This window comes from Trichosurus vulpecula, chromosome 6 (assembly GCF_011100635.1).
Source record: "Trichosurus vulpecula isolate mTriVul1 chromosome 6, mTriVul1.pri, whole genome shotgun sequence".
NCBI classification, from domain to species: domain Eukaryota; kingdom Metazoa; phylum Chordata; class Mammalia; order Diprotodontia; family Phalangeridae; genus Trichosurus; species Trichosurus vulpecula.
The window spans coordinates 1,940,511-1,952,686 of NC_050578.1; the positions used below are offsets into that span (position 1 = coordinate 1,940,511).

Sequence of the window (12,176 nt, forward strand, 5' to 3'; positions counted from 1 at the left end):
TTTGTGAGTACCTTTTTAGAAGTTCTACAAGGAAACAGCAGGCCATTTTACTGGCCATAGGGACTGGATTTCTTAGCAAGCCACAGAACTATGAAGTAAGATCACCCATTTGGAATGGACTCACAGCCTCGGAAGGAACTTCTGAAGTCGTCTGATCCAAACCCCTCAGAGGAGAAAGTGACTTAAGGTCACGCAGGCATTCTGTGGCAAAAAACCAGGATTTAAACCTAGATCTTTCAACTCCAAAATGCACACTAGATATCTTAATTTCCTTGGTCCTTGCAGCCAGGAAGACTGTTAAAACAGACAGCATCCACTTAGGCAGTTGGGGGTCTAGCGCCACCTAGTGTCCAGAAAGGAGAATACTAGCTGCAGAATCCAAAATTCTGTTCACCTTCAGCTTACTAATTAGGTGATGCCAGGCAAACCACCCCAGCTCTCAGGATTCACTTCCACTCATGGAAAATGGGGATATTGCAATAGCTACCTCCCAGTAATGTTGGAGAGAAAGTGCGTGTACTATAAACACAGGATGGTCACCATCATCAACTCGCTAAAGTGAAATGTTTGATAACCTCAGAAGTCAACTGTTTCCAAGATTTGGAGTGTTTCACACTGTTCTGAACACACTCTGTATGTAAAATAAAGGTCTGATCTTAAAAATAATGAAATAGAAAGGAGATGAAATGGAAAAACATTTAATTCCCTTTCAAATGTGCATCAAGTTCAAGACAAATTGGTAAGGCATTAAGGAGCCAATTGGAGCCAAAATTTCCAAAACAATACAACAATAAGGCAACTTCATGTGCAGAAAGATAGAACCTAATCTATATTTTTATTTTTTAAAAATGAAATTCAAGACATGACGCTGTTTGTGATGGGTTGTGCAGGGCATGAGCTTTACAACCCAAGACTCCACAACCTTGGAGTTCACAACTCCACAACGCACTATCCAAGTCCATGGACATCTGGTTTCTACATTTTGTTGGCAACATCTTCATATCCCAGTAAAAAATAAATTCTTTAATAAATAAATATATAAAATAAATATATGCAATTTGAAAATGTATAAATAGTTGATTCAACACCAAACAACAAAGCCCTTTTCCAGGGCAGCGGTCTGGCTGGAGATCCAGTCCCATCCACCACTGCTCTCACGTCCTACGCCACACTTAGATGTCAAAGAACAAGATTTGTGGCAAATTATTCCCACTGATTTTGCAGTGCTCTCTTCTGCAGTATCAAAAGTCATGACTTCTCATTCCCATTTAAGGTAAACGTGATCCAGAAAGATTAGGCCCCCACAGGCAAGCAGAGTCAGTCAGGTTTCACTTAGTCCATAATCAATTAACTACCGTTTAACAGCCCAGAATGGAGATTAAATCTAAAGCTACAGAGGAGGCCTCATCTGCCTGAAACCAAATTTGGGCAAAGGAAAAATCAAAACAAAAGAACCAGAGATCTTCACTGGACTATCCTTCCCAATCCACTCTAAGCTGGGCTTGCCAGGGGGCTTTGAGGCCATAGAGACAGCAGTGCTGAAGAGAAGGCCATCCAGTGAAGCCATGGCCACCGTTCAGCTGTACAGCAGCACATCCTGATAGAGTTCAGGCACCCTCTCTGGGTCCACTGGCCTGGGCAGAAAGTGTGTGAACTTCTGGTGGCGCCTGGAGCGGGCCCCATCCCTTGGGGTGCCATCTTTGTTGAGGGCCACAAAGAACCTGCGGCCCGAATCCCCATGTTTGTGTATGTTGGATGAATACGTGTTGTACCAGTTCTCCTCAAACTGCTCCCTGAAGATACATTCAGAAGTCAGCTTCTCCTGGTGGAAGGAAATCAAGGGTCAGCTGAGAGAAGTTTGGGGCGATTTCTTCTTATGCTTTGCCTACCAAGGTCAAAAATCTTTCTGAGGTCCCTGGTGCAAATCTGGCTTCCATCCACCTCTGGAGGAATGAGCATGACTTAAGAGTCTATGCTGAATCCTCTGGATTCATGCCATGCATAGTCATCATCATTAGTGGCCCATCCATTTTCTACCCTGCTGCTGTTCCACCCTCCAAACTAGGGAAGAGGGAAGGCACTCAGGTGTGCAATCCCTGAGACCATATGTCCTCATTTTCCCCCTGCTCCTGGTACCCCTGCCTCACTTCCCCTTTCTGCCTCTTGCCCTAAACACTGAAATCAGAAATATCACTGCTTCTGCAAAGGGCTTGGCGCTGGATTGCCCTGATGGTCCACTCACCATCCTTGGGACACCCCCTCCATTCCCTGGCCACCATTCCCCCACATACTTGTTACATTCTACTAAGGGGAGACAAAGTCCTTGAGGGAAGGGACTGTCTCACTTCCAGTGCTTAGCACAGAGCCTAGCCTTGAGTAAAAGCATTTAAGAAGTGTTTTCTCATTCATCTATCCACCTTTCCTAGCTGTTCCCTGATCACGGAGGCTCCAGCCTCTGTATCTTTGCTCTTGCTGTACTTATGGCTGGACAGTCTCCCCTCCTTATCTTTTCTTCTTGTGCTCCTAACTTTTCTCATGTTATTTTTCTTGAGGTTTTTTTTTTCTTTTTTGTCTCTGTTTTCTTTCACAACATGACTGATATGGAAGTGTTTTGCATGACTACACATGTATAACCTATATCGAATTGCTTGCCTTCTCAATGATGGGGGGGAGGAAGGGAGAGAATTTGGAACTCAAAGTTTTAAAAGCAAATGTGAAAAATTCTTTTGACATGTAATTGGGGGAAAAGAATACTAAACAATGAAAAAAGAAAGTCAGACTGTTCATTAGAATTCTGCTGTCAACAGCCCACCCCGGGGAATCAAGCAGCTCTGTCATTGAGCTCTTTTTAACCTGAGCTAAATGTGGACTCAAATTCATTGCATTTCATTATATAGCAAGATTCTTGGCATATACAGCCCAGGGCTCATTAAAGAAACAGAGGAATCCCTCCAGCCAGGTAAAGGGAAAGAGCACCAAGAAACCCCGCCTCAAACTTCTCTGGGAGTCTGGTTGGGGGCAATGCCAAGGGGTGAGGGGAGAGGCAGAGAGAGACTAGCAGGCACAGTTCTGGGCTATCACAGGGAACTTCAATTCAGGGCCCTGAATTTCAGAGCCAACTCAAGATCACAACTTCAATGGCTCCCAGGCAGGAGTCATCCAAGTGAGAGTCCTTCCACTCCACAAACCTCCCCATCTCGTGGGATTCTTGGCTATGTCTTCCCATCAAACCTCTGCTGGGAATTCACCCAGCATCCCAGAGGCCTTCTCTCTGGGTGCTGGCCTGCTAAAGAATCCAAGCCTACATTACAGTATTGTCATACAGTGAGGGCAGACGTTTGGCACTCGTACATGCCCCAACACCCACCCGCACACTCCCTCAGTGCTCCAAAGAGACAAGCCACACTTACGGATCCATAGAGCTCCCCTTTGTCATTCATTCCAAGGTAGAGGCCAGTGTCCACACCTCTGATACTGACCAGTCCTACAGCCACGCTGATGAACTCCAGGATCCCTGCAGTGAACACGAAGTAAAGATGTCTATTTATTGTGTCCTTGCTAAAGCACATTTTCCTGGCACCAGTTAATAGGAAAAGCCCCACCACAATCCCCTCCCCACCCCACCCCACCCCTCTCTCTCTCTCTCTCTCTCTCTCTCTCTCTCTCACACGCACGCGCGCGCGCGCACACACACACACACACTCTCACAGACTCACACTCACACACACACCCTATCCCAGCCATCCTTGATCCCTCCTCTCACCTCCTTACACAAGGCAGTCACGTTATGCCCGTTTTAATAAGTCAGTAAACCCAGCTTAGCGCTTTTCTGGTCCAGGAAGCATGGACTTCTATCAAGTCATTGCAAGAAGACTTCAGGACAGAGATTCCATGAACTTAATCTTAATCGTTGCAATTCAACATAACAAGTTTCTTTATAATCCTATATATTTTATTTATGAAATTCAAAAGATGGAGGTCCACAGGCAGATAGCCAAGGGGGTTCATGGCACAAATGAACTTCTCTGATCTAGGCCAACCCTCTCATTTTACAGGTGGGGAAACTGAGACCCAGAGATGTTAAGAGATATGTGCAAGATCATGTAGGCAGTAAGCAGGAAAGCTGGAATTTGAATCCAGGTCCCTTGGCTCCAAATCTAGTGATTTTGCTCCCTCACTTACTATACCACTTTTCAGGGCTTCAGTTTCCTCAGATTTAAAATGAAAATTGGTTGAGTTGACAGCTAAGTCTCTTCTATATTCCATCTCCTATGATCAGTATGGGGGTATGAGCAGGGGTGGAGGTGGTTGCTACAGGTTTGGTGAGAGGAGAGCCTTCTTGCCTTCACCCCACATCCTTGGGGCCACTGCCTGTAGCTCTTCCATTGGGACCCAGCAAGCACTGCCACAGCCTACATTAAAACTCTCAGTGCCTGGAGCTGCCCCTCCCCAGACCCAGAATAGAAGGAGGGAGGTTTTTGCTTTCACCTAGCTCATCTCCCAAACTCATTTCTTGGTTCACTGTACAGACTTCCAACTCACAGAGGTTCAGCCCATTTTTCAGCTTCCAGAGCCCAGAGACACTTACAGGGCAATGGGCCTACATGCTTAATGAGCTTTATCTTCTCCAGCACCCAAGGCACTCTCCTCTAAGAACTTTGATGCTCCAGGGAGGCACAGAATCCTTTCAAGCCATCCCGGGGTCAGGCTGTGAGATGCCCATAAACTAAATGACCTTCTAGCAGCTGGGAAGAATCAATGCTCCTGAATGGAGGAGGCAAAGACAGACCGAAGTAATGCCTAATTAAAGAGAAGGAGGTGGTGGGAGCAATAGGCAATCAAATAAAAATTAACTTGCATCAAGCGCAGGTTAGAAGCACCAATACTGGCTAAAGCATGGCTCAGATACCCATACTTGGAACATTCCATCCCAGATAGCTTTAAAAATGTATAAAGTCCTGGGTGGAATGAATATCATCTCCAATACAGTGGCCCCTTACCTGATGGGTAACAATGCTCTGAAGTACCGTCCTTAAAATTTCCTGCCTTTAAAGCAAGGAGCTGTCCTAAAGACATTTAGTACAATTCATTTCTTAGGGTTTTAAAAGTATATTTAATAGGTGGCACAGTACATAGGGTGCCGGATTTGAAGTCGGAAAGACCAGAGTTCAAATCCAGCCTCAGACACTTATTAGGTGTGAGGCTGGGCAAGTAATTTAACCTCTGCCTGCCTTCATTTTCTCATCTGTAAAAAGGGAATAAAGATAGCACCTACCTCCCAGTGTAGTTAGGAGAATCAAGAAGCACTTTAAAACATCACATAAATGCTGATTGTTATTCTTTCCAAAGAAAGTGCCTAAATAAACTCATCCCAGAATTCCCGTTTTACTTGGAAACTTGGTGTAAGGGGAAAGATACAAAACCCCTCTAAATCTCAAACTGTGCTAGATGGAGGAACTTGCACATGTTTACTATGAAATGGAGATTGTCTTTCTCCTTGCTCCCCCTCCCCCAAACTTGTATTCTCTTCCACTCTGCCTAGGGAATTCTGGGAAATCCTAATTGATCAAAGAGATAGTTAGAAAGTGCTTAGCACAGCATCTGGCACATAGTAGGCATTTAACAAACGATCAATTGTTCTCTTCCTCTGCATTGCAACTAAGGAGAAATTACACTTAATTACTTCCTTCAATGCCAACTGATCTGTCTGGAAGGGAACTTGTCTCACTTGTTAGGGGGAAGGTAGCCCCCACTCACTGACCCAGCAGGGAGGCCATCAGATTTCAGAATCTGACAGATCAGTCAGCAAGCACTTATTAAGCACCTACTGAGTGCCATGGAAAAGGCCCTGGAGATGGGGTCAGAGCAGTTCTCCCGATTTCCAGGTGAATTATCAATCTTCTGCTCTGGCAGATTCCTAGTGGTGTGGGGAGCTAGCCTTGGAGTGAGGAAGATCTAAGCTCAATCTCACATGGGACACATATTAGATATGTGACTTTGGGCAGCTCATTTCCTCTTGAGGTCCCCAGGTAACTCTGAGGGTTGATGCAGCAGAGAGGGTACCAAACTCCATTGGTGGAGTCCTCATCTAGAAGATGGCCATACCAGCCAACTCCTAGGTTCCCATCACAATCCCAGTTCTTGAGTTTTATAAACTGGATGTTTGCAAGATCGGTTGGTAACTGAACTGCTAGGGTTGAGATGGCAGACTAAGATTAATCTAGATTTCGCCTGATTGAAGATGGTGAGCAATCCCCCAGAGTGTCCATGAAGGCCCTTCTGCACATGTGACAGCCTACAGTTCCCAGATTCCAATTCACAGATCCAAGCAAAGAAAAGATGATTAAGTGTGTCTGTATTTCCATCAGAGAATGCGAGTTCCTATCCCCTATGCTCTAGCAAATTTCAATAAAGACAAAACCTGGGGCATGATCAGGAAGAAGTTGTTTCCTCTCTGTTCTGGGGGAGGCAGGCAGCCATGGATGGGTGTTTCTATCCCCTTCCACTCCCTCTCAGAATTCAAGCCCCACTGTTTGCAAGCTGCTCATTTTCCTCCCTGAAGAAAGAGGACACCCCACAGAGATTTGTAATCATTTGATTTCTAAATGAGATTTGACAAGGCTTTTTAAAATTAATAATGTAAGGCGGTAACTCAGCTAAGTCCTTTACAAAAAGAGGCTGTGGAAAAACTTACAAGAGGTAAGCAAAATTCCACGTAGTGGGATCTCCTGACGCCCACTGCCCCATGAGCCAAGGCAGCAGAATTTGGTCGTTCTGGTATCATTTTCAAAGGCAGCCTTCTTTAAACTCATCAAAAACAAATGAGTCAACCCCTGGGGCACAAATCAGACAAAGTGAGTGAGAACCCGGAAAAGAAAGGCCAAAGGACCCAAAGACGCCTCAGTTTGTTCCGGAGCTCTGCTTTTCTCCAACAAATGATTCCCCGGTGATCTATTCTAGGAAACCCAACACTGCACAGAACGGCTCGAATTCAGGATTTAAGCTTGAAAGAGCCACCTTTCTCAAGTCTGCAAACATTTTACCTTCAGGGCATCCGAGGGACTTTGCTACCTGTGTTCTGGAGGGGTGTTTTGGAAATGAAGTCATACTCAACTCCAAAAACATTTTTTTTTCCTTAAAGTGCTGCCAAATTGCCACCAAAGGTAGCAATTAAGTACTCCCCCTAGTGCCTCCAAAACTGTACAAATTAGTATTTTACAGTTTCAAGAAGTCATCCTTGGAATGTTTGGGGAATGCCTTTCTAAACTATGAATCTGTATCAAATGGCTACAGAAGGTGAGGGTGTGATTAAGGGGACCCCGGCAGGAAGGCCTCCTCCTCCCCCAGCCCAGGCATTCTCTGCTGGCCAGGTAGGACCCAGCCACTCTCCAAGACCATGTTCCCGGGGGCTCCTAGGGAGGGGGGAGGAAGGAAAAAGCACTCTCCTTCCTCGAGTTGCTAAAGTACATTCTCCTACTTATCAGTGTGGAGCTCTGGGCCAGGAATTAACTTGCTACCACCAGGGGCAGATCATTTAAACACCAATTAACACCTAAGTCTGAATGTCTTCAAGGAGAGGCCAAAGAAGACTGACGGTGTTCTGGGAAGCTCACAGTCCCTCTAGGCAGCATCCATCCTCAGGGGAATGAACACCAATCCTTGCTCAGGAATTTAATCAAGCGTTTATTGAGTGGTTACCATGAGTAAGGTATGAAGGTGGACGCATCTGCCAGTCCCTATGATCCCCCAGAGTGTGCCAGACAGAGTTAGACGGATCCCACACGCTTTTCTGTCCCACAATATATGTGGCAGGAGAACAAGACAAGAATGGACTTTTACCAGACCCTGAAATGGGATGACTTCACTAGAACAGAAAGCTTGGGGCTATTATAACTCTCAGCCAACTGGAAGATTGGCCTCCACTGGAGTCAGTCAGTGGTCCTCCAGCTTTCTAGGCTCCAAGTGAGCCCAGAAGTCCTGGGGGCAGTATCCAGGTCACCCACCCTCACTCAGCTCAGCTTCCTCTAGCTCAGAGGCGTATTTCAAATGGGCCCAAGGTGGCCACGAGCTCAGGCCCTAAAGGAAAATGAGTTGGGGGGAGGCATAGTGGGGGATCAGGGCCAAAATGGGAAACACGGGTTGCTTCTCTAAATCTCTGGGATTAGATTGCCCAGTCAGCTAGACAGTTAGAAATACAAAGGTGCAATACTATGGGATACACTGAAAAGGAAAAAATCACACTCAAGGATTTAGGGGGCCCAAGGGCAATCAATACTGATTTCACAACCAACCAGGCAGAGAGAAATCGCAGCCAGTTTGCCCAAGGCGCTGCCCAGCAAATCCTCTTCATTCCAAGGCTTATAGAGCCCGAGGTCCAATTCACCCCTTGTTTGGTCTACGCGGAAACTGGGAAGCGAAGGAAATAAGGGGTTTGTCCCAAGCTCCACAGGCAGTTCCTGAGAGGAGTCATAATAACTCGCATTTACAAGGACTTCTCAAGTATTACTGCGTTTGCTCCTCACAACAACCTCGAGAAGTGGGTGCTACTGTTATCACCACGGTCCAGACGAGGAAAGAAATAGGTTAAATGTCTGGGGGCAGGATTGGAACTCAGGCCTTCCCGACTCTCAGTGCTCTGTACCCTCGAGCCCCGGTTTTTAATCCAGACTAAGACACTCACCAGCCGTGCGACCGGGGGCAGGTGGTGCTCAAGCCCCCTGCGAGCCGCCCCGCCCCGGCTCTGCACCTCAAAGGAAAGTGCTCGGCTCGAGTTCCGGAGGAGCACAAGGCTGGGATGGTTTTATTGGAACCTGGGTCTCTCTCCTGCTTCTCTGCCCCAGCAGGCTCCCTCACGTGGAGCGTTTCTCCGCTAGCTTCCCCTGGTCTTCTCACAGCTCCTCCTATCTCCTGGCATCTCTCCAGACAGCGTCAAGCCCCGTCCTGAACAAGGCAACCGAGCACCGGCCAAACCACCTGCATCTCGTTCTCCCATTGCCCTGCAACTACAAGCTTCAGCTGTGAAGCCCAGGCAGCCAGGAAGCTGGAGTTCGAATCCCAGCTGTGGAGACCTGTCAGTTTCTCTGCACTAGGGGTCTATAAAGTGGCTTTCAGTATTTCGATTCCAAGATAATTAGTTTACTTTGTAATCCTGTGCATTTATGCATTCAAAAGCATGAGTTGGAGAAGGGGTCTTGTAGGCTTCCCAAGGGACCGAGGAGGAGGAAAGGTCAAGATGCCCTGATCATTCTTATCTGGTGACTGAGAGGATAATACTTCCTACTTACTCCCCGTTCCCCAAAAGCTGTTATGTGGTATGCCAAACACCTTGAGAGTTAGAATGGGGAATGGAGTTTGGGGTTCTCACTAATTTGGGGGGGAGGGGGCAGAAAAAGTGCTCAGAGGTACAGGGCAGCTGTCACACACACACACACACACACACACACACACATCCAGTCCCCTCAAATGGCTATTTTTAGATACAATGAATAATAAAAGGCATTTTGTCCTAATACTAGAGCTGCTTGGGAGGAAAGCTTCGGAATGCCGACGCATGATTGCCAGTTACTTGCTCCCTGGGCAACAATCTTGGTTAAGCCTCGGTTTCCCCTCCTGTAATGTGAGGGCCCTTCTAAGGCTCCTTCCAAACCTGAAATCCTGACAATCTCGGCTAGTATGAACTCTTAGGACTGGGCTTCCTACAAGAAAGTTTGGAAAGCAGCTGCTTTGCGTCTGGCCAAGTCTTCTGCTGCTGGAGGCGGCTTCTTGCCCTCTCCACCTGCCGCAGCCAAGAAAAAGGATTGGTGGTGGGAGATGGGAGGCTGGAGCAAAGGACAGAGGAAGGAGTCCTGCAGATGCCTCTCTAGTCAGAGCCTCCCGACACCCTCCACCCCCAGCCCGGCTGGGCCCCGCCGGTGGCCAGTCAGCAGTGCCTGAACAGACTGGGGTGGACCAGGGCTGCAGACTCCGAGTCCAGCTTACCTCTCTATTTTTACATTTTACAGCTACAGAAAGTAGGGCCCGGAGAGGGCAGGCGGCTTGCCCTGGGTCACACAGCTGGTGAGCAGTTAGGCGGGACTGGGGCGCCTCGGGGTGGGGCTGGCCCGGGCTTGGGGGCCGCAGTCACTCACCGAAGAGGCTGTGGTCCCGTCGGGTGCCCCGCACGCGGCCGTCGGGCAGTATCTGCAAGTGGAAGCCGGTCCGGCAGTAGAGCTGCCTCCGCCGCAAGACTCCCTGCAGGTGAGCGAAATCGGCGGGCGCCCCTGGGCCGAGGCCAGGTCCGGGGCCGCCCCGGGGTCCCAGCAGGGGCGCCCGCGGTCTGGGGCCCTGCCCCGCCGGGGGCAGCAAGAAGGGCGCGCCTAGCGGCGGCTGGGCCAAGCCTTCCCAAGAGCCCAGGAAACCCCCGACAGCAGCGTGGGCGCCGGCCACCGGAGCCATGAACCGTCCGCGGCCACCGACGGCAGCCTCGCAGCAGTCCGTTAGGAGGATGCAGGGCGAGAGGGTGCGGAGTGGGAGAACGGAGACGGCCCAGCACACAGCACAGGGCCAAGCCCCCGGGGAGCCTGCTGGGTGTCCAGCAGCCACTTAGGTGCCGAGTTCAGAGGAGAGAGGCGAAGAAGGGCACTGCGAACAAAACAGGACCATGGGGGAGGGAGGGTCCTGCCCAGGCGCCGCAGGTGCTGCCCGGTCCCTAGACGCGGTCCGCCGCTGTCCTCGCAGCGGAGAGCACTGACGGAACTCACGTACTAGGTCCTCACAGCCCCCTACCCACACTGGCTCTGGCAAGCTTGTCTTGCCGCCTGCCCGGGTATTTATGCACGTTCTCTTGACATATGCTAATGAGGCCCTTTGGTGGGAGCGGTCCCGCGGCCCCAGCCGCCTCAGCTGGGGGGGGGGGGGGGGAGTGTGTTTGAAATTGTAAACCGGCCCTTCCCCCGCCTTTTCCCTGTGTCAGGGGCCCCAAGGGAGCAAGCGCCTCCCTGCTCTAGGCCCTGCAATGCTGCGGAGCATCCCTCCCCATGAATACAGGCCCCAGTGCGCCACCCTCTCCCCCACCCCCCCAAAAGGGGGGCTTTGCTCTTGCCCCCTCTGGATTCAGCGGTTCCTCTGTAGTGGGTTCCCCCCAGGACGAAGGGAGCCCAACTGCGAGCAGAGAGGGGCAAAAGTGGGACTTGGGGGGTGGGGCGGAGAAGGAGAAGGTGACGGAGGGTCGGACCTGGGCTCGGCATAGCGGGGACAGGTGCAAAAGAGATGGGAGGGGAAAGAGGGAGGGCGGGTCCTCGGGGTGGGACCTGCCCAGACACACTTGAGCGAGAAAATCAAAGCAGGACCGACTTCCTCTCTAATTTTAAAGCCCTAATTCGGTGTGCGTGCGGCAAGCCGCCTTCTCTTTTATCGTTTAGATACGGGGGAATTTTTCTTTTGCATAATCAAAAAGACGACTTGGGTCTTGCCACAAAGTGCCCTTTAATGCTTATCTGGTGGGTCGGAGCCCCAGATCTCACCTGGGTAGGTGGAGGCCTCGTACGTCTCCAGGGGTTTTGGAACTTGGGGGCTGGGGTCAGGGCTCTAATTAACGACTTGAGGCTCTGCATTTAGGGTTCCCCGGGGGCGCCTGGGGAGAAATTAAGTTTTTCCATGTCCATTCCTCCAAACTAAGATGAGAAAGCACCTACTGGGCGCAGGGCGCGTATCTAGGATTGGGAATGGAACACTTCTTACTGCCAGAGTTCTTAAACTGGAGTTGGTGAATTACTGCTAAGCTTGTGCATTTAAAGCAGGAGTCTGACAAAGGACCCGTCGGTCTCACCATACTGCCAAAAGGGCTTGGAACGCTGGACCCGGATTCGACTCCTGCCTCAGAGGCTCTGAGCTGTGTGACCGCGGGCGGGTGACTCCGCCTCTCTGTGCCTTGGGAAAAGGACGTTAAGCTTCCTTTCTCTATTCTTTCCGATTTATCCTGTCTCTAGCGTGTCTTTACATAGTTATTCGCGTGCTGTCTCCTTCTTAGATTGTGACCTCTTTGAGAGCAGGGACTTTATTCTTCCTTTGCCTGTTACCTCGGGGGTACCTTAGCACAGGGCCTGGCCCATAGGAAGAACTTAAAGATTTCTTTACTGACTGAACCAGATCTAGATGTAGGATCCTTCCTTAGGGTTAGCTAAGTCTCCTCCCTGCCC

The 12,176-nt window shown here is 49.5% G+C and overlaps 1 protein-coding gene across 1 annotated transcript; it reads right to left on the minus strand.

Annotated features, from left to right (window-relative positions):
• Nucleotides 1–1,576: 1,576 nt before the first annotated feature.
• On the minus strand, nt 1,577–10,434 carry FGF20 (fibroblast growth factor 20). The gene is made up of 3 exons (XM_036764924.1): nt 10,128–10,434; nt 3,411–3,514; nt 1,577–1,822 (listed from the first exon to the last, which is right to left on the minus strand). The coding sequence occupies exons 1-3, from the start codon at nt 10,432–10,434 to the stop codon at nt 1,577–1,579; spliced, it is 657 nt and encodes a 218-aa protein (XP_036620819.1).
• Between the last annotated feature and the right edge of the window lie 1,742 nt (nt 10,435–12,176).

What these genes read in the sequence shown, in the direction of transcription:
- FGF20 (XM_036764924.1), bottom strand. Translation starts at nt 10,434, where the DNA reads ATGGCTCCGGTGGCCGGCGCCCACGCTGCTGTCGGGGGTTTCCTGGGC. An exon ending in ACGGGACCACAGCCTCTTCG is followed by an intron (nt 3,515 to 10,127) that starts GTGAGTGACTGC and finishes TGTTCACTGCAG; the next exon opens with GGATCCTGGAGTTCATCAGC. An exon ending in AAGGGGAGCTCTATGGATCC is followed by an intron (nt 1,823 to 3,410) that starts GTAAGTGTGGCT and finishes TCCTTCCACCAG; the next exon opens with GAGAAGCTGACTTCTGAATG.